The sequence below is a fragment of the Stigmatopora argus genome, chromosome 13, assembly GCF_051989625.1.
Source record: "Stigmatopora argus isolate UIUO_Sarg chromosome 13, RoL_Sarg_1.0, whole genome shotgun sequence".
NCBI lineage: Eukaryota > Metazoa > Chordata > Actinopteri > Syngnathiformes > Syngnathidae > Stigmatopora > Stigmatopora argus.
This window is the reverse complement of record NC_135399.1, coordinates 3,154,602-3,174,751: the sequence shown is the minus strand read 5'-3', so window position 1 is coordinate 3,174,751 and position 20,150 is coordinate 3,154,602. Positions and strand designations below refer to the sequence as shown.

The 20,150-nt window shown below is 42.4% G+C and overlaps 1 protein-coding gene across 5 annotated transcripts in view; it reads left to right on the top strand.

Annotated features, from left to right (window-relative positions):
- Positions 1-20,150, top strand: part of LOC144087060 (contactin-associated protein-like 5) — a 224,095-nt gene that overhangs the window by 74,344 nt on the left and 129,601 nt on the right. The window contains exon 1 of one of the 5 annotated variants that reach the window (XM_077617338.1): positions 9,297-9,399. The exons of 3 other annotated variants lie outside the window; for them this stretch is intronic. Coding sequence is in view for 1 of the 2 variants with exons in the window: in XM_077617336.1 (XP_077473462.1) it covers positions 13,271-13,303 (33 nt within the window). In the remaining variant the exon portion in view is untranslated. Of the gene's footprint in view, positions 1-9,296; positions 9,400-13,253; positions 13,304-20,150 lie in introns of those variants that run through there. One more of the 5 variants, XM_077617336.1, reaches the window with a different exon arrangement.

Genomic DNA, 20,150 nt, shown 5'->3' with positions numbered 1-20,150 from the left:
GCGAGAATTAATGCATCCACGACAATATTTTCAAAATAAAATGACGGATAAGGAATGTATGTACTTTTTGGGGGTTTTCATAACATAATTTTTTTCTTATTTCGAGGCACTCATTTGCATATAAAAAGCTTCCGTAACCCGGAAATTTCGCACCTAGAGGTATTCGTAAGTAGAGCTATGACTGACTGACTGTATCCAATTATTAACCAAGTTAATCCCTCAGTTGCATAGAAAAAAACGTGTTGTTCCAATTTTCTTCACAGCACGAGTAATGAAACTAAATGGAAGAGGATGGAGTGCACAAGTATGTTGTATGTTTCTCATGTACCTCGGCAGTAGTACTGCAAGTAGTACTGCAATCTTTTATGGGATTAAAGCAGTTTTTTGTTGTTTGTTTTTGCGCTGTATTTAGAAATGACTATGGGTTGAAGCTCACTGACATCCTACCTGCCGAATTCTGTAAAATACCCTCCCATGTGATATGGGGTTTTTAACTTCACTTCGTACTACTTACTAATGTTACACCTGGCATTGGCTGGCAACCAATTCAGGGTGTACACACACTACTACCCATAGTTAGTAGGGTCCACCAACTGTGATACCCTCATTAAGGATAAGCGGCATGGAAGATATATGAATGAACCAACCAATTGTTTTTGTCTAACATTTCGGTAAATTTACTTTCAATGTTTTCTTCCGGTTGATTGATTGATTGATTTGAAAAGGGACAGCATATATTAATGAACATATTTAGATTCATGTTAATGAACATATATATATGTAAATATGTAAGATTATAGCCGCCAGCTAATTTCCATCTCTAGTGCCTTGTGTAGGTAAAAGATAAACAATAACACACACTAGACACACACGTAGCACAATATTGGACAGCGTCGTGATCGCAATTTTGTTCATCTAACAGCCAGGCTTTAAGACGATTGGATTTGAAATAAATTTATTTTAACGTTTTATCAGTTTATCTTTTCTCTATTTTGAAATAAAGGACCCTATCAGCCGCATTGTCTTGCGTCATGATGTCACTGCGCCGTTGAGTCATGGCGTCATCGTGTCTTGGCGTTGTCAACTTGCAGTTTCATGCATGTCGTGTTTTTATGCGCATATAAGCTGTACCCCCAATTCAGTAATCATTTTTCTGTCCAACAAAAGTGGCTTATTTGCGAGTAAATACGGTACTTATTTTACTTTAAGTGTTTAACTAAAAAATGCACACATTTATTTTTTCTTTTAAATTCTGGGTATGGCTCTCAAGGAATTAAATTTAAAATTATGATTTATAGATCTCTCGATAAAAAAAGTATATAAATATATATTTTTCTTTTTTTCAGTAACACGCTTATTTTTTTATTAACGTATTTATTTATGTCTAAAATGTATTTTCCTGTGTCTGTATTCTCACCCTCTTGCTACTGTGACAGTGAAATTTCCCGACTACGGGATGAATAAAGTTATCTAATCTAATCTAATCTTATTTTAATTTGAAATATTCAAATTACCAAAAAAGTTCTGGAATCCATTAATTTCGTAAGTAGAGGTACGACTGTATGTGGTGACTTTAGAACATCACGAGCCACACACTCCACATGCCCTTCAACCTACCTATGGACCATGTAGAGCAGGGGTCCCCAAACTTTTTCCTGTGAGGGCCACATAACCTTTCCCTTCTCTGATGGGGGGCCGGTGTCAGTTTGTAACAGAAAAAGTGTGACGATCGTAGGGGAGCTCAAAAAATTTATTGTTTTCCAGAAAGCCACACAACCAAATAACCCTTTCCAGGTTCTTTACAGAAAAAAAGTCAGGAAACAAATAATAACACTATTAATGAAATAAATAATAACTAAATAACCCTCTCTGAGTTCTTCACAGAAAAAAACTGGAAATAAATAACACTATTTATGAAATAAATAATAACTAAATAACTCTCTCTGGGTTCTTCATAGAAAAAAAAAGCCATGGAACATTAACTTTCTGTTGTGCCATGCACAATCTTCTCCCTTTGCTCTGAAGTTTATGCACGACACCACAACCGTCATTACAGAATCCCACGTCAACATTTTGCAGCACAGTGCTTGCTGGTGAATTTGGCAGTGGACTCGTAGCGGGGCGATGAGACCCCTTTTTTCCAACTCCCGGTTCATGCGTCCCATTATTAGACCGCGAGTTTCAGCCACCATGCTAGGAGCCCCGTCAGTCGTGATGCTAGCTAGCTTTAACCAGTCCAGGTCCAACTTCTCCATGGTTTGGCACACTTTTTCAAAAATATCCTCTCCTGTTGTAGTCCATTTGAGACTTTGGAGGGCTGCCAGATCCTCGCAAATCTCAAAGTTTGCGCTAACTCCACGAATAAAAATGAGCAGTTACGCTGTGTCTTGCACGTCCGTGCTTTCATCCAGTGCTAATGAAAAAAAGTCAAATTCTTTCGTCTTCTGCTGCAGCTGGGCATATACATTACTCCCGATTTCTTCAACGCGTCTGGCGATTGTACTCGCCGACAGACTTACGGCATTAAATGCATCTTTCTTCTCGGGAGACACTTCCTCCACGACAACATCCATACATTTCTTAAAAAACTCAACGTCAGTGAAAGGCTTACCGTTGCTTGCTATCAGTTTAGCAACCCGAAAGCTGGCCCGAACGGATGCCTGGTTCAGCTGACCTTGGCGTAGAAATGTAGTCTGCTGAGATAATATTCCAACTTTTAGCTTTGAGAGTTTGTCTGCTCGTATTTGGCCTTGCACGCTATCGTACTTGTCTTTGTGACGGGATTCATAGTGCCGGCGAAGATTGTATTCTTTGAATACTGCCACCGTCTCTTGACAGATGAGAAAAACAGCCTTTTCTTTGCATTTAACAAAAAAATAATCGTTTGTCCACTGCAGGTTAAATACCCTGCATTCTGAATCAATTTTTCTCTTAACTAACCTTTTCGCCATTATTCCGTTCTCAAACAGGTTCCGGTTGCACAGTTTTTATATGCTTGAATAGCATCGCAATAGTGATGGCCCCAGGGCTCCGCCCTCACCTGCGATCGTCCAGATGTCTCGCTAACACTCTGCTCACGCATGCAACGGTGGAATGCCCGCATGCATCAAAGGCAAACACTCTCCCCGCGCGTGTCACCAAAGGAGCAATGCGAAGGCCCGCTTCACTGGGATGATTTGTGGGCTCAGCAGGGGTGCAATGAACCAAACACAAGATTAAAACGTCCCAGTCTTCAAGGCCAAATAGGAAAATAAATCCGATAGCGTCTCTGGTATTGTTCAGAGGGCCGGTCCAAATGTGCCGGCGGGCTGCATCCCCAAAAAAATTAAAAAAAAAAAAAAAAAAATTAAAAAAAAAAAAAAAAAAAAAAAACGATAGCGTCTCTGGTATTGTTCAGAGGGCCGGTCCAAATGTGCCGGCGGGCCGGATCCGGCCCGCGGTCCGTAGTTTGGTGACCCCTGATTTAGAGTGTTCAATCAGCCTACCATGCAAAAGTTTAAAAAAAAAAATCCTTGAATCTCACACCTGTAAGAGGTGCGAGATTCTGTCCCAGCGATTCCATGAAGCAAGCTATTTGCAGATAGAATATGCAAGGGATGTTCAATAAACCAAATTGTGTTGCACAAAATAAATTGATTTTAAAAGATAATAATATTAAAATATAAAGCTGTTCTTTATGATGAGGGAGAGAAGGCTTGGGTGATTTTGGTATGGTGCCATTGGTCAATTACACATTCTGCCAATTGGATTGACAGGTAAAAAAGGGGAAAAACAGTGGCGAACAATTTGGCAGCTTGTTAACGTTTTTTGACATAACTGGGACAAACACAATGAGGACTGGATGACATATGCCGACATAGGACCTATTTCCTTCAACATGGGCTAAAGCCAATTACATGCCTCATAATGGTATGACAAGACATGGAAAAAAAAGGTGCAAGCTGATTCTAGAAACAAAGATACTAGTATATATACAATATCACATAATATATCCTGGAAGTGACGTTGCATGTTATACCAACTAAGTAACCCATTCAATCAACCGGAGTTCATTGGCTTGAAAGGGCTTTGAGCATTCTACATTTTAAAAAGTGGTTTAAAGGTAATTGCACTTATGTATATATATTCACTAATCTCTCATCTCATTTTCTGAACCGCTTTATCATTAGAGTCGCGGTATATTCACTAATACTAAGAATGTATTCTTATTTCAGTGGTCTGTGAGCAGGGGCATTTCTCAGGTAACTTTAGTCAAGAAGCAGTCTGCACTAGGAAATGGACGGCATTTAATCGTAGATTACTTATGTACAACAACTATGCATATCTACATCCACTCCTGTTAAGGAAGTATGCATAATTGAGATTTATTTACATCGGGGGACACCCTGAATTGGTTGCCTGTCAATCGGAGGGCACAAGGACACAGACCAGAAACCACTCAAGCTTACTATCACGCTGTCACTGAGTGGGAATTGAAACTATTCTGCCCACACCAATGTCAGGCAGAAGAACCACTACACCATCGGGTGGCCAACACATGAATATTACGAATCTATAACTTCTATTGTTACAGCAAAGTACCACGCAATAATGCACTATTTTTTTCACATTGGCTATTAAAAAAAATAAAACATCTTTTAAATCCTTAGTAAGCCCCAGATCAGAACACTAGGTTAACTTCCAATGTGGTGGAGTCCTGGGAAATCTGCTATGCCATCACAGCAAAATCACTGACTAGTTTTTGATGATAGTAGATCATAACTCTAATAAGCACACAACATGTCAAGCTTCTTTTGCCATTATTATCCCCTGGTAATGGTATAAGATGTGACAATGTGGCCAGGATCCTGTGAATACTTATGATGATTTCTCAGTGTGTTACTCATCAGGCCACAAAGACAGTCGCCAGCTAGAGATTTTTACCTCCGAGACATGAATTTGACAGATATGCTTTTTTTTCTTTTAGCGTTTCACTGCTGGAGAAATGGGAAAAGTGGTTTCTTGAATTGTGTATTGTGTGAGTCTCTGGGGGTGCATATGCAATGTGTGTTTCTCCTCTCAAATTATATTGGTAAAGAAACACAGGAAGACGTACTGAATTATCCAGACTTTTAGTTTTTACTTCATGGCTAGCTGTCTGGTGGTGCAGCGATTCAATCGCCTGGCTTCGGTTCAGGCAGGCATGGTTTCGACTCTCACTGGTGGCGGTATGATTGTGAGTATGCATAGACAGCTGTCTCTCTGTATGCTCTACGGCTGCCTGGTGTCAGTTTAGGGTGTAGTCTGCCTTTTGCCCGAAATCAGCTAGGATAGGCTCCGGCAACCCTTTCGAGGATGTGCGGTATGGAAAATGAATGAACTACATTGCTTGGCTGGGCATGCAACTGACACTAAGGAATGCCTTAAATAAAATTAACATATAGCATTTTATATGTTCTGTAATGTCATTTATTGGACAAGAGGTCACTTTCGACTTGTGAACAGGTAGTGAGAAAAGAACTTTAAACTGAGCAGCCGATCAACCTCAGAGTTCACCTTTCTGGGCTTAAAACACCGAAGTTATGTTTCACCTAAAAGTGGAAATTTCACCTCGATCCTCCATATAGTTGAGCCTGAAAATAGTGAGCTTTGGCAGCACCGAGAGAAGTGCAAAGTTCCAGAAGCCTCCAGGCTGGCTATTCATATTTAAATTTTTATCCAAACATGCTCAAAAACAGCGATAATGGGTCAAATCAAGCGCTCAAGTGGGTTAGTATGTCATGTTATTTTTCTTGGAGACTTTTGGGCCAGTCACAAGAGAGTACACAATCATTCTGGTTGAACAATTGGAGGCTTCGTTTTTACATAAATCTTGTGTCTTCTAATAAATCTAAATGAAATAGCCGAATCTTCCTAGGGAGTAGAGAGGACAAGTGGGGAGGAGAGATGTGCGCATTTTCTCATGCAGACTTCTTTCATATACCCCTAAGAACGTTCTTTGTTATTTCTACCTGTCCAATAGAATGGCGAGCAACTGCTCCACCTCAAGAGGTGAGGATATCCCTGCAAAGCTGGCTGGCCATCCCCATGCAGTGTGTATCTCTCTATGTAAAGTCCCGTGTTGACAAATAGCTCCTCTCAAGACAATTTAGCCTAGGTAAACCAATTGCTACAGAAGTAGAGTTATAGAATAATACCAAATCGGAAGAGAGGTTAGCGCATCAGACTAAAAGTTCAAAGGTTGAGGGTTCGATCCCAGGTTGGTCTTCACTCTATGGAGTTTTTTTGTTCTTCCTAGGCTTGTGTGGGTTTTGCATGGTAGGCTGGTTGCCCAGGTTGGTCTTCACCCTGTGGAGTTTTTATGTTCTTCCTGGGCTTGTGTGGGTTTTCTCCGGCTACTCTGGTTTCCTCCCACATCCCAAAAACATGCATGCTGGTTGAATACTCTAAATTGCCCCTAGGTTGTCTGTCTCCTTGTACCCTGCAATTGGCTGGCCACCGATTCAGGGAGTCCCCCGCCTGGTGCCCAAAGTTAGCAGTGATAGGCTCAAGCAACCTCCGTGACCCTTGTGAGGAGTGTTTTGGAAAACGATGGAATGAATAATTGCCAAATAACTTGTCTGTCTCCTTGTACCCTGCAATTGGCTGGCCACCGATTCAGGGAGTCCCCCGCCTGGTGCCCAAAGTTAGCAGTGATAGGCTCAAGCAACCTCCGTGACCCTTGTGAGGAGTGTTTCGGAAAACGAATGAATGAATAAATGCCAAATAACTGTTTAGAGAGTACAGGACTTGTCACCCTGCCTCAACTTGTCCCATTTTGGCCATTGAAATTGCATTTACCCTGACAACCATGATTTAACTCAGACTCTATGGGCGAGCATGGCTAAAAATAAGTGCTTTTTTGGAAGACATGAAAATGGCGTGCTATCTCTGGAGGTCCTAACAGCAGGGGATGGAAAGGCCCATAATTAATTGCACATTTAAAACATTTACGGCATCAAGGGGAAATTGTTTTAACGCCGTCATCAACGTGTTTCACTGATAGCACTACATCGAACTGATCCAATTATACTATATTGTAAAAGTACTTGTCAAGTATTAGAAGCATTTGTAGTTGCTTTTGAAACTGGCCCGAAGGGTACGTAAATGATTTTGACTTTGATGAAGTGTGAAGAAAATGACAGGTGACAATTTACTATTATAAATCTGATCAACACTCACACTGACTCATGTGGGACTTTTGGTGGACCTTTTTGGCCAATAAAATCTCATATCTGTCTGTTTGTCTAGCATTTTAAGCAAGGTCCTCAAAGGTAAAAAGCTGCCAACCAGAAATAGACGGCAGGGCAGTAATCAGAGCGCTCAAGCTTATCAGTTATTCGATGTCAATGCAGAGCCAAATTACTGGACCCTGTCTACGCATACTCGGTTGTTTAAGAAGTTCTTAATCCAGCAGATGGAAATAAAAATGGAGATACAAATGTAAATACCGTATTTTCACACCTATAGGGCACACTTAAAAGTCTAAAATATTTTCTCTAAAATGCTCGATGCACCCAATCGGTGGGTGCGTCTTGTCTATGCATTAAATTATTTTTTTGTATGGCCCTGACCGCTTGAGTGACTAGTTTTATTTCTTGCCGGCACGCTACTTATTGCGATCAATCCAGCGGACGCTCACCCTAAAAATAGCCTCCCCGCGCATTCCAAGCATTACGATACATCCATTCAAAACATCCCAGGGGAGTGGCAAGGCATTTGACTTTTGTGTGCTTGCAGCGCTTTTAACCCTCAAAAACACCCCTCAATACTCAAAGAAACAGCATATTAGAGCTATACAAAGGAAATGCCTGACGTGAATGACAACACGATGCGGGTGTGATCGCTTGGAAAATGTCCTGAAGCCATGGATCGAACACAATTTAACAGCTTTGCTAACGGATTGCTAACAGATTGCTAACAGATTGCTAACAGATTGCTAGCGGATGGCCAACATTGTAGTTTGGGCAGGCAGCGTCGCACGAGTTATGTGACAATTTAGAATGGATTGTCGATGCCGATATAACAGCAAGGAGAATCAAAGGCTTGGGAGTGATGCATGTCTCGAGTAACAATGGATTGTGGATGACTGGGCTCAAAAGTCGGCCAGCACTATTGTTCGAGCTTTCGCCAAAGCTGGAATCAAGTTCACGGAATACACAACTCTAACTGACAGTAGACCCTAGCATGTTAAACGCCGAACTCTTTATATCAGAAGTGTACCTTTTACCTCAATGAAGCATTATCAAACTTATTTTTTGCTCGTGCTGTATTTAAAAAATACGCTTGCGGCTAACCAAACATATGCTAGCAGCTAGCATAACATACCCTGATGTTGGCGAAAACCCGCCACCTGATGGTGAGAGGTTCACTCACCTGACTTCGGTGCAGTTAGGTGCGGGGTCGGTTCCTGCTGGTGACGGTATGATTCTGAGTGTGTGTGGTCAGTTGTCTCTTTGTGTGCTCTAGGGCAGCAGTCCCCAACCACCAGTCTGCAAGCCACCTGGTGCCGGTCGGTCAGAGAAATAAATATTAACAGTTTCAACCTTTTCCTCTATTTTAAATGAAAAAAGTCTTTATAACAATCATAAATAATTGCTCGGGAGTTGTTGTTTTTTTGCTGTTGTGGACGTTGTCCGTGCACCATCAGGCTCCCCAAGCTTCTGTTTTAAGTTGTCGCCCACCGGTCAGCGAGAAAATAGGAAGATCTTCACAAGTCCACGGCGGGAAAAAGGTCAGGGACCGCTGCTCTAGGGTGTAGTTTGCCTTTTGCCCAATTGCAGCTGGGATAGGCTCCGGCAACCCCCGCAAGCCTTATGAGGATGCGGGGTATGGAAGATTAATGAATGAATGTCGGCAAGAATTTGAGAGTTACTGTAATTTTTCTGGCTGTAAAAAGTAAAACTCGATAGCCATAGATTTCACAGTCCAGGTTCTTCCTTTTATTTCTGTGCCTCCTGTCGTGATGAATGTGAAGGCTTGCTTTGTAGTAAGCTGTCATGGATAATAACAAGCTATTTTGCTAGGAGTTATGTTTCCAAAATATCTCAGATTTTTTTTATAATTAAAGTCCTCAAAAAGGCATTCTAGTAACAAGAAAGTGCCAAAGATTTTTCCACAGGGCCAGGGTGCAAAATCAGGCAGAATCTGCCATGACTTCATTATTTCTATTTGTGCATGTGTCACAGTGGGAGTTTCCATCCTCATTAACAGCTCTCTCATTCTCCAGGGATGAGCTCTCAAGTGTCCCGTTTTCCAGTTTTTATTTATACTGGCAAATTCATCATGGAGCCAACCATGTCTGGTGGCAATGATTGACATCAGACTTCGTTCCAACACGTCACTGGCAACTAAAAAGAGCCTGAGGGAGCTTGAGGGCTGGTATGTCAAGACCTTGCCAAGAGTTAAACCGCTGTGCACATACATTTCCCTGAGGGACATCTATACAGTAGCTAACACTAAACCACCATTGGAGAGAAAACTTCAAATAAGTCTCTTGAAATATATTGTGGTGCTCAAAATGACCTGCTGGGGGGAAATAAAATACAGTGGAGAATCTAAGGTCAAATGCTACACTTTTCATATGGATTCTGAGGCAGTATTTCCCATTGGAAAGCATAAAAATAGAAATAATCAATTTCAAGGTCAAACTGTCTCAATCATTAACTATATGGGCCAAGGGTGCCCAACTCTAGTCTTCGAGGGCCCCTATCCTCTTTGTTTTCCATATCTCCCTCCTCTACCTCACCCGAATCAAATGACCAAATGATCAGCAAGTGTCCAGAAGGTGTGATGTTAGAGAGCGACATAGAAAAGAGATTGGATTGGGGCCCTTGGGAACCGGAGTTGGGCACCCCTGAAATAGGCAATGTTTTAAGAATGATTAAAGGTCTTGTAAGGTAAAACAAAAAATGAATACATTTTTGAATTGGGAGAAAGTAAAGACTTGTTAACAACCCTGACAAATTAACAGGTAGTCATTCCTCTATATATGAATTTAATTGGTTCCAGTATTTTTTTTGTAACCTGAATATTTCGTAGGTAGAGCACTACTTTATATGTAAATTCACTAATTAATTCCATGATCCTCAAAAACCTACCAACCTTTAACCGTTAATAATGATCAAAGTGTCCCAGATGTTAGAAACAGACAACAATGATAAGAAAATGATCAATTAATGTCTTAATATGGGGCGGCCCGGTGACTTGAGAGGTTAGCGCGACGGCCTCACAGCTCTGGGGTCCTGGGTTCAAATCCAGGTCGGTCCACCTGTGTGATGTTTGCATGTTCTTCCCGGGCCTAGGTGAGTTTTTACTGGCTACTCCAGTTTCCTCCCACATTCCAAAAACATGCAGGGTAGGCTGATTGGACACTCTAAATTGCCCCTAGGTATGAGTATGAGCGTTAATGGTTGTTTGTCTTATCGTGCCCTGCAATCAGCTGCCCACCAATTCAGGTTGTCCCCCGCCTCTGGCCCGAATTCAGTTGGGATAGGCTCCAGCACCCCCCACGACCAAAGGGAGGATTAAGCCGTTCAGAAAATGAATGAATGAATGTATTAATATTATAACAAGCATGCAAAAACCTGTTATCCGTGCAGTAGTACAAACTGTGGTCAAGCAAGCGGACGTTCGCATTTTTGTGCTCAAATGATACTCTCAAGAGTAAAAAAAAAACAGCAGCGTATAGCTCGAGCATAGTCTTAATTTAAAAATGACATGAAGTTGCACGATTAAAAAAACACAATTCAATCCACAAGTACAAGATAATGTGAATTCCCCTGAGCGGCAGACGTCTGTTTGAATTGGAATACTACTTTTTTTGTGATACTGTAAATAAAGATTCTTTCATAAATTCCTGCTAAGGTGTGTCAACCCTAGTAATATACCTCCTTAATCACTCACATATTCAAAATTATGCTAGATTCTAGAAAAATGGAAATGAAATTGTGAGGTACAGTGGTACCTCGAGATACGAGCTTAATGCGTTCCGGGACTGAGCACGTATGTCGATTTTCTCGTAACTCAAACGAACGTTTCCCATAGAAATGAATTAAAAACAAATTAATTCCTTCCAACCCTCTGAAAAAATGCCAAAAACAGGATATTGGATTGGAAAAAAAACATTTGTATTTGTTCTAATTTGCCATCTATTAACAAAGTAACCAATAACTAGTGGTTTAATAGTACTAAAATGTGTTTAATAGTTCTAAAGTTAGACGGATTTCGCGGAAGGGAGAGAGAGTGACAGAGAGAGGGGGGGTAGGGGGAGGGAGAGACTTTTTGCACGGCAACGCGCTCGTAACAAAACATAAACTGGACTTGCATTACGATGCAGACACTCCAAAATAAGTTTAATCTAACTTTACACTAAACTTAATTCTAATTTTGTTTTAGATTTTGATACCTTTCTTCTCCCGGGTTGGCTCTATTTGCCCCACCTCCACCCTGACTTTCAGATGCAACCTGTCGAGGGTTGTTTGCTTTTGCATTCCCTTCAAAATATTCTGAAAATGATGCACACAAATGTCCTCACAATAACATAACGCACGACCACTTGCCAACAAGAAGTAGTATATACGCCATTCGCACTGACTAACAGGGGAAAAACACTGAAAAAATGCAGTGCTCATAGAGCCATTACACGAGGGAGTTGCGACCACAGAGACATTACACGAGGGAGTTGCAGGGAGAGAGACAGTGCCCATGATGTTCTTATGAGCAGCCTCTCGCGTCCGCTGTCTGCTCGTATATCAAAATTTGTCTTGTATCTGAAGATAAATATTCGCTCAAAATTTTACTCGTATCTCGGGGCACACATATGTCGAGGTACCACTGTACGTCAAGGTATCGTTTCTCTACTTTGTTTCATCTCATCTTCTGAGCCGCTTTATCCTCAGTAGGGTCATGGGGGGTGGTGGATTCTATCCCAGCTGTCTCCGGGCCAGAGACGGGGGGACACCCTGAATCGGTGGCCAGCCGATCGCAGGGCACAAGGAGACGGACAACCATGCACACTCACACCCATACCTAGGGGCAATTTAGTGTTCAATCAGCTTACCGTGCATGTTTTTGGAATGTGGGAGGAAACCGGATTACCCGGAGTAAGCCCACACAGGCCCGGCAGAACATGCAAACTCCACACAGGTGGACAGACCTGGACTTGAACCCAGGACCCCAGAGCAGTGAGGCTGATGCGCTAACCACTTGCTCCACCGGGCCGCCTCTCTGTTTTGTGGTACTGTAAATCAAGATTTTTTTCATAAGTCAATCCTAGTAGTAGACCTCACTGACAAATCATATATTCAAAAACATGCAATTTCACAGGTTAAATTTCAAGAAATATGAAATTTAATCTGCTACATGCGTACTTTATCAAGGTTTCAGTTCTCATTTTTGTGGTATGGTAAATCAAGATTCTTTCATAATTTTCAAGCAAGGTAGGTCAAGCCTAGTAGAAGACCTCCCTGAAAACTCAGATTCTCCAAATTATGCAATTTCACAGGTCAAAGTTAGAGAAAATTGGAATTCAAATTGCTACATACGTACTAATTTCAAGGTTGCACTTTTCACAATGTCCAGTCAAGGTGGGTCAATTCTAGTAGTAGACCTTATTGATACTCACACACCGTATTTACTCGCATGTAAGCTACCTGCGCGTATAAGCCACACCCTAAAAATTGCCTTGACATTTTTTAATTTTACAATTTCTCGCGTAAAAGCCGCCCCCCCGATTCCCAATTTTCACATCCATATTCATGGTTTTAATAGGGAGTACAAATGTGTACAAATGTTTTACTCTGAAGGGAAAATCTTAAGAAAAATCATCACAAGTGGTATTTCTGAGATACTGTATGAATCGAAAGCACCTTATTAGGGTCAATATCATGTCATAAGTTAATATCCCTGTCTTTGTAAATGTAAAATATCAAATTATTCAATTTGAAAAAAGAAAAAAATCTATCTTAATGAGAACCTGATGCTTTCTAATTACAGAAATTACAATTTTCTTACTAGAAGTTTAAGATGTTGTGGCAGCCATATTGCTTCTAATGTCAAAATATCTCAATTCTTTCGATGGTTCATATTACTCCAATAGTTGTCACTTTCGAACAAGAAATACAAAAAAAAAAAAATCAATTTTGTTTTATTTCAAAATCAAGGCTACTCGCGTCTGGCCAGTCAGAGCACATTTAACTAGGTTTAGATGGCAGCACCCTAGGTAAGATGGCTGCCTCGGGACCTAGGTAAGATGGCTGTGCCCCGAGCGAGAAGTGACGGGAACGTGAGTTTTTTTCACGTTTTATCCAAGATACATACATAGTTTTTAATTTTTAGACGTCAAAATAAATTTTATTTCACGTTTTATCTGTTAATTTTTTCTCTATTTTGAAATTAATGACCATATCGGCCGCATTCGCTTACATTATGACGTCACAGGACTGGCTGTCGATTTCATGCTTGGTTCTTCCTTCACACGTGAAAAAGACACCAAGATACTTGAACTCCTCAACTTGGAGAAGGACCTAATTCATGACCCGGCAAGAACATGCCACTTTTTTTCAACTAAGGACCATGGTCTCAGATTTGGAGGAGCTGATGCTAAACCCGACTACTTCACACTTGACAAAGCCAACAGAATCACATCATCTGCAAAAAGCAGGAATGCAATACTGAGAGCACCAAACCGGACCCTCTCAACGCAACGGCTGCATCTCGATATTCTGTTATGAACAGAATCAGTGACATAGTGCAGTCCTGGCGAAGTCCAACCCTCACTGGAAAGCGATCCGACTCACTGACCAGACTCTGACACCGGTCATAGAGGGACTTGATCGTACATTTCAGGTATTCCGGTAGCCAATACTCCTGGAGGAGTACCCCGCGCAAAACTCCCCGGAGGACACGGTCAATCGCCTTCTGTCAATGACCTAATTTAGGAATTATATTTATTCTTGTTCCTTTTTGAACCGTTTTTTGATTATATTAGTAAGATTTCCGTAAATATTTAAGTACCGTATTTTCACGACTATATGGCACACCACATTTAAAGTTGCAGTCTCAGTAACGAGTGCTATTTCTGTATTTAACACACACACACAAGACGCACCGCACCAATACATGCAGCCAGGCATGGCAAAACATACACCATCTTAAACATACACCAGTTTAAACATACAGACAGACGCTAAAAACACATTTTTAAAAAGGCAATGGAAGGAAAACTGAGTTCGGTTGTACTTTATTTAGCCATTTTACAATGTACTCACGTTTTTTGATCATTCATCACCCACAAATCCATCAAAGTCCTCATTTTCTGTGTCCGAATTGAACAATTGTCCAAATGATTCATCAAAAATGCCGGGTTCCCTCTCTTCGTTGTCGGAGTCACTCTCATTTCCATGTGGCTACACAGACATGATGCCGGCTTTGGCAAAAGCTCGAACAACAGTGCAAGCAGACACGTTAGTCCAAGCGGCCACAATCCATTCGCAAATAGTGGCGTAACTAGCCCGGCGTTGCCTCCTACTCTTCGTAAAGCTGTGTCGGCTTTGGCAAAAGCTTGAACAACAGTGCAAGCAGACATGTTAGTCCAAGCGGCCACAATCCATTCGCAAATAGTGGCATAACTAGCCCGGCGCTGCCTACCACCCTTCGTAAAGCTGTGTTCGCCACCTATCATCCACTGTTCCCATGCCGCTCGCAACTTCACTTTGAACGCCCGGTTGATGCCAATGTCCAGCGGTTGGAGTTCTTTAGTCAAGCCTCTGGGAATGACGGCAAGCTCAGAGTTCATTTTCGTGATTTGGTTTTTCACCGCTGTTGTGAGATGGGCAGGCGTGGAGTCGCAAATCAAAAGTGACGGCGAGCCATCCGGTCTCTTAACATACACCTCACGTAGCCCATCTCTCATTTTCTCCTCGTCCATCCAGCCCTTTTGGTTTGCCTTCACGATGACGCCGGGTGGAAACTTTTCTTCCGGCAGCGTTTTTCGCGGCTGCTCTATTCCCATGTTCCCCTGCATAATTTATGGCTTGAAGTTTGAACTGATCTTCGTAAGCGTGTCTATTTGTATTATTCATTTTCGGGGGGCTTAGAAACCAAACCAAAATTGTTTTGCAATAAACACATGCCTTTAGCGTCTGACCCCACCCACGTCCGCCTTCTCTCTATATAAGAAGCGTGTCGGCAAGAAGTGCTCTCAGTCAAGCTTTGGAGCATACACACGGTGCTCCGCATTATAAAGCGCCCTGTCTATTTTGGAGAAAATGTAAGACTTTTTAGTGTGCCTTATAGTCGTGAAAATACGGTACATGTTGATATTCCGTCTCACTGATGTAAGATGGAGTCTGGTATGCAGGTCAGCACCAAGCCTAAAAGGAACAAACACCAGCCTGTGTCATAAGGTGGGGCTGTAAAGGAACTTCCCCCAGTTACACCAATGCTTGTGATTAGCATCCCAGAGTCAGACTTCAAAGATATGAAACGAGACGACAAGATCGTGTCACAATAAGACCTCATCTTAGACAGACTTAAAGGAATAAAGTTAAATGAAGAGGGTCACTATGAGATGCGGCTGCCTTTCAGACAACGACTACACTTACCTGACAACCGACGTCTCGCCGAAATCAGACTCGATCACCTGTGAAGGAAGTTCAACTGAGATGAGAAGTACAAAAGGGAGTACACAACATACATCAGGGACATAATAGACAGGTGATGTGGAGCAAGTGGAAGAACGGAGCTCCAGGAGAATGGAGGTGTATACCCCACCACGCCGTATATCACCCTAAAAAGACCTGATAAACTGCATGTTGTGTTTGACTGCTCTGCAAAGTGTCGTGGCACATGCCTGAATGAACACCTCCATCCAGGGCTAGACATGATCAATTCGTCTCCAACAACGAAGCCGTTCTTCAGAGTATATCGGCATCAGAACGAGCAACAGACACAAAAACAAAGGACCTGACCTTCTCAGACACAGAACTAGAGAGAGCCCTGGGCATCCACTGGAGAATGCACGGTGACACATTTCAGTAACACATTGGCCAACCAACCAGGCACGCATAGAGGGATACTCGCCACTGTCGCCTCAATCTCACTGGAAAAAAAGATCCTACAGGAGATGTGTCGTCAAAGTGTTGGCTGGGATGACCCCCTGCACCATTCCTCTGACGCCAGCACCAGTGGATATGGGAAGTGCTCTTACTTGATACGCAAAAATCAGAAAGTTGAGATTCCCTGGTGATAGGGGAAGCGCGTGTCTCCCCAACAAAGCTGACAACAATACCAAGGCTTTAACTCGCCGCAGCAATAGTGTCAGTCGCAGTCAGTAATTTGATCAGAGAAGATCTCAGTAGTGTCAATGAAAAGGAGTTCTTCTGGACTGACTCGAAGGTAGTTTTGAGTTATATCAACAACGACTCACGACGCTTTCACACATTCGTTGCAAACACGGTCCAGAAGATTCAAAACAGCACTTGCGCTCAACAATGGCATTATGTGCCTACGGACAAAAACCTGGCAGATGGAGCATCCCTGGAAAAAACGGTGAAGGAGCTACTTAACTCGGATTGGTTCTCCGGTCCTTCGTTTCAGTGAGAAGACAAAATACCCACATCAGAAGATTTAGTCCCGGACCTGAAGATTGGAGTTCCAGAGATCAGAAAGGTCCAAACTTTCCAGACATCTGCAATACAGATTGCTGAGCAATTCAGCATCGCAGATCGTCTAGTCAGATTCTCATCATGGCCTCACGCTCTCAAAGCAGTCGCTCGCCTGATGAGACGGACTAAGCAAATCAAGTCAAATGCGCCCGCCATAGTAAATGAACAGAAACATGCACAGTCTCTCATAATCAGAGACCTGCAGAAACAAGCATATGGAAAAGGAAATTGAACAGTTAAAGAAGGGAAATCAACTAAGAAAGGGCAACAAACTCTATTGCCTGGATGGTTACATCGATGCAGAGGACATTGTGAAGGTGGGAGGGAGACTCCAACATTTGTCTCTTCGCGACCCCCTTAAAGGTCCCATGGTCATACCTAAAGAGCTACATGTCACTAAGCTGATAATAGTGCACAGCCATGAAAAGACTTAACACCAAGGCAAGGGCTTTACAGCCAACGAAATCAGATGCTACTGGATACCAAACATTAGTAGAGCCGTATTTTCATCCATTCGCATGAATCGCCTGTCGCAGGATTAGGGGACAACCAGAAGGACAGCAAATGAGTGACTTACCAGAAGAATGGACTAAAGCAGAGGTCACCAAACTGCGGGCCGGATACGGCCCGCCGGCACATTTGGACCCAGTGAAGCAGGGCTTCGCATTGCTTCTTTGGTGACACGCGCGGGGAGAGTGTTTCCCTTTGATGCATGCGGGCACGTCCACCGTTGCATGCACAAGCAGTGTTACCGAGACATCTGGACGATCGCAGGTGAGGGCAGAGCCCTGGGATCATCGCGGACTATTCAAGCATATAAAAACTGTGCAACCTGTTTGAGAACGGAATAATGGCGAAAAAGTTAGGTAAGAGAAAAATTTATTCAGAATGCAGGGTATTTAACCTGGAGTGGACAAACGATTATTTTCTTGTTCAATGCAAAGAAAAGGCTGTTTGTCTCATTTGTCAAGAGACGGTGGCGGTATTCAAAGAATACAATCTTTGCTGACACTATGAATCCCGTCACACAGACAAGTACGATAGTTGCAAGGCCAAATACGAGCAGACAAACTCTCAAAGCAAAAAAGTGAACTACTATCTCAGCAGAACCAGGCATCCGTTCGGGCCAGCTTTCGGGTTGCTAAATTGATGGCAAGCAGCGGTAAGCCTTTCACTGACGGAGAGTTTGTTAAGAAATGTTTGGATACTGTCGCGGAGGAGGTGTGTCCCGAGAAGAAAGATGCATTCAATGCCGTAAGTCTGTCGGTGAGTACAATGACCAGACGTGTTGAAGAAATTGGGAGTAATGTATATGCCCAGCTGCAGCAGAAGACGAAAGAATTTGACTTTTTTTCATTAGCACTGGATGAAAGCACGGACGTGCAACTGCTCATTTTTATTCGTGGAGTTAGCGCAAACTTAGAGATTTGCGAGGATCTGGCAGCCCTCCAAAGTCTCAAAGGGACTACAACGGGAGAGGATATTTTTGACAAAGTGTGCCAAACCATGGAGAAGTTGGACCTGGACTGGTCAAAGCTAGCTAGCATCACAACTGACGGGGCTCCTAGCATGGTGGCTGAAACTCTCGGTCTAATAATGGGACGCATGAACCGGGAGTTGGAAAAAAGGGGTCTCACCGCCCCGCTACGAGTCCACTGCCGAATTCACCAGCAAGCACTGTGCTGCAAAATGTTGACGTGGGATTCTGTAATGACGGTTGTGGTGTCATGCATAAACTTCAGAGCAAAGGGAGAAGATTGTGCATGGCACAACAGGAAGTTAATGTTCCATGGCTTTTTTTCTATGAAGAACCCAGAGAGAGTTATTTAGTTATTATTTATTTCATAAATAGTGTTATTTATTTCCTGTTTTTTCTGTGAAGAACTCAGAGAGGGTTATTTAGTTATTATTTATTTACTTAATAGTGTTATTATTTGTTTCCTGACTTTTTTTCTGTAAAGAACCTGGAAAGGGTTATTTGGTTGTGTGGCTTTCTGGAAAACAATAAATTTTTAAGCTCCCCTACGATCGTCACACTTTTTCTGTTACAAACTGACACCGGCCGCCCATCAGAGAAGGGAAAGGTTATGTGGCCCTCACAGGAAAAAGTTTGGGGACCCCTGGACTAAAGCTTCTCTTCCATTCTCATATTGTGGGATGGACTGCTTTGGTTCTTTCATTACGAAGGAAGGAAGAAAACAGAACAAATGTTATGGCCTACTTCTCACCTGGTTTTGTTCACGGGCTATTCATCTGGAGATGTTAGAAGAATACTGACTCCTTTATAAACGGTTTGAGATGCTTCATCTCCATCAGAGGGGCTGTCCGGCAAATCCAGTGCGACCAAAGGACCAATTTTGTTGGTGCCAAGAATGAATTGAAGGCCGCCCTGCAAGAGCTCAACATTGACATTTCTGTCTCAAAGGCAGTGTGACTTTATGATGAATGCACGCCATTCAAGTCACGCAGGCGGTGTTTGGTAGCGTCAGATTAAAACCGTTATAAGTGTCCTCAGCTCCACGCTGTCACTGGCCCATGGCAGACTCAATGACTCGGCACTATGGGCCCTGTTTTATGAAGTTATGGCCATACTCAACAACAGACCCCTCACCGTGGACACCCTGCACAGTCTCAACAGCCTAGAACCATTGACACCGAATCACCTTGTCTAAATGAAGATTGGCCCAGCATTACCTCCGCCTGGCACCTTCCCAAGGGAGCCAGGAGATGGCGAGGGGGTTCAACATCTGTCGGAGCAGTTGTGGAGCCGTTGGAAGCTTGAATACCTGCACAGCATCAATGCAAGACAGAAGTGGCATGCAACGAAGAGGACCCTGCAAATAGGTGACATTGTACTGTGGTACCTCGACATACGAGTGCCCCAACATACGAGCAATTTGAGATACGAGTAAAATTTTGAGCAAATATTTATCTTGAGATACAAGACAAATTTTGATATACGAGCAGACAGCGGACGATTCATACAGTATCTCTGAAATACCACTTCAAAGTAAAACAATTGTACACATTTGTACTCCCTATTAAAACCATGAATATGGATGTGAAAATTGGGAATCAGGGGGGCGGCTTTTACGCGAGAAATGGTAAAATTAAAAAATGTCAAGGCAATTTTTAGGGTGTGGCTTATACGCGCAGGCAGCTTACATGCGAGTAAATACGGTGTGTGAGTATCGAGAAGGTCTACTACTAGAATTGACCCACCTTGACTGGACATTGTGAAAAGTGCAACCTTGAAATTAGTACGTATGTAGCAATTTGAATTCCAATTTTCTCTAACTTTGACCTGTGAAATTGCATAATTTGGAGAATCTGAGTTTTCAGGGAGGTCTTCTACTAGGCTTGACCTACCTTGCTTGAAAATTATGAAAGAATCTTGATTTACCATACCACAAAAATGAGAACTGAAACCTTGATAAAGTACGCATGTAGCAGATTAAATTTCAT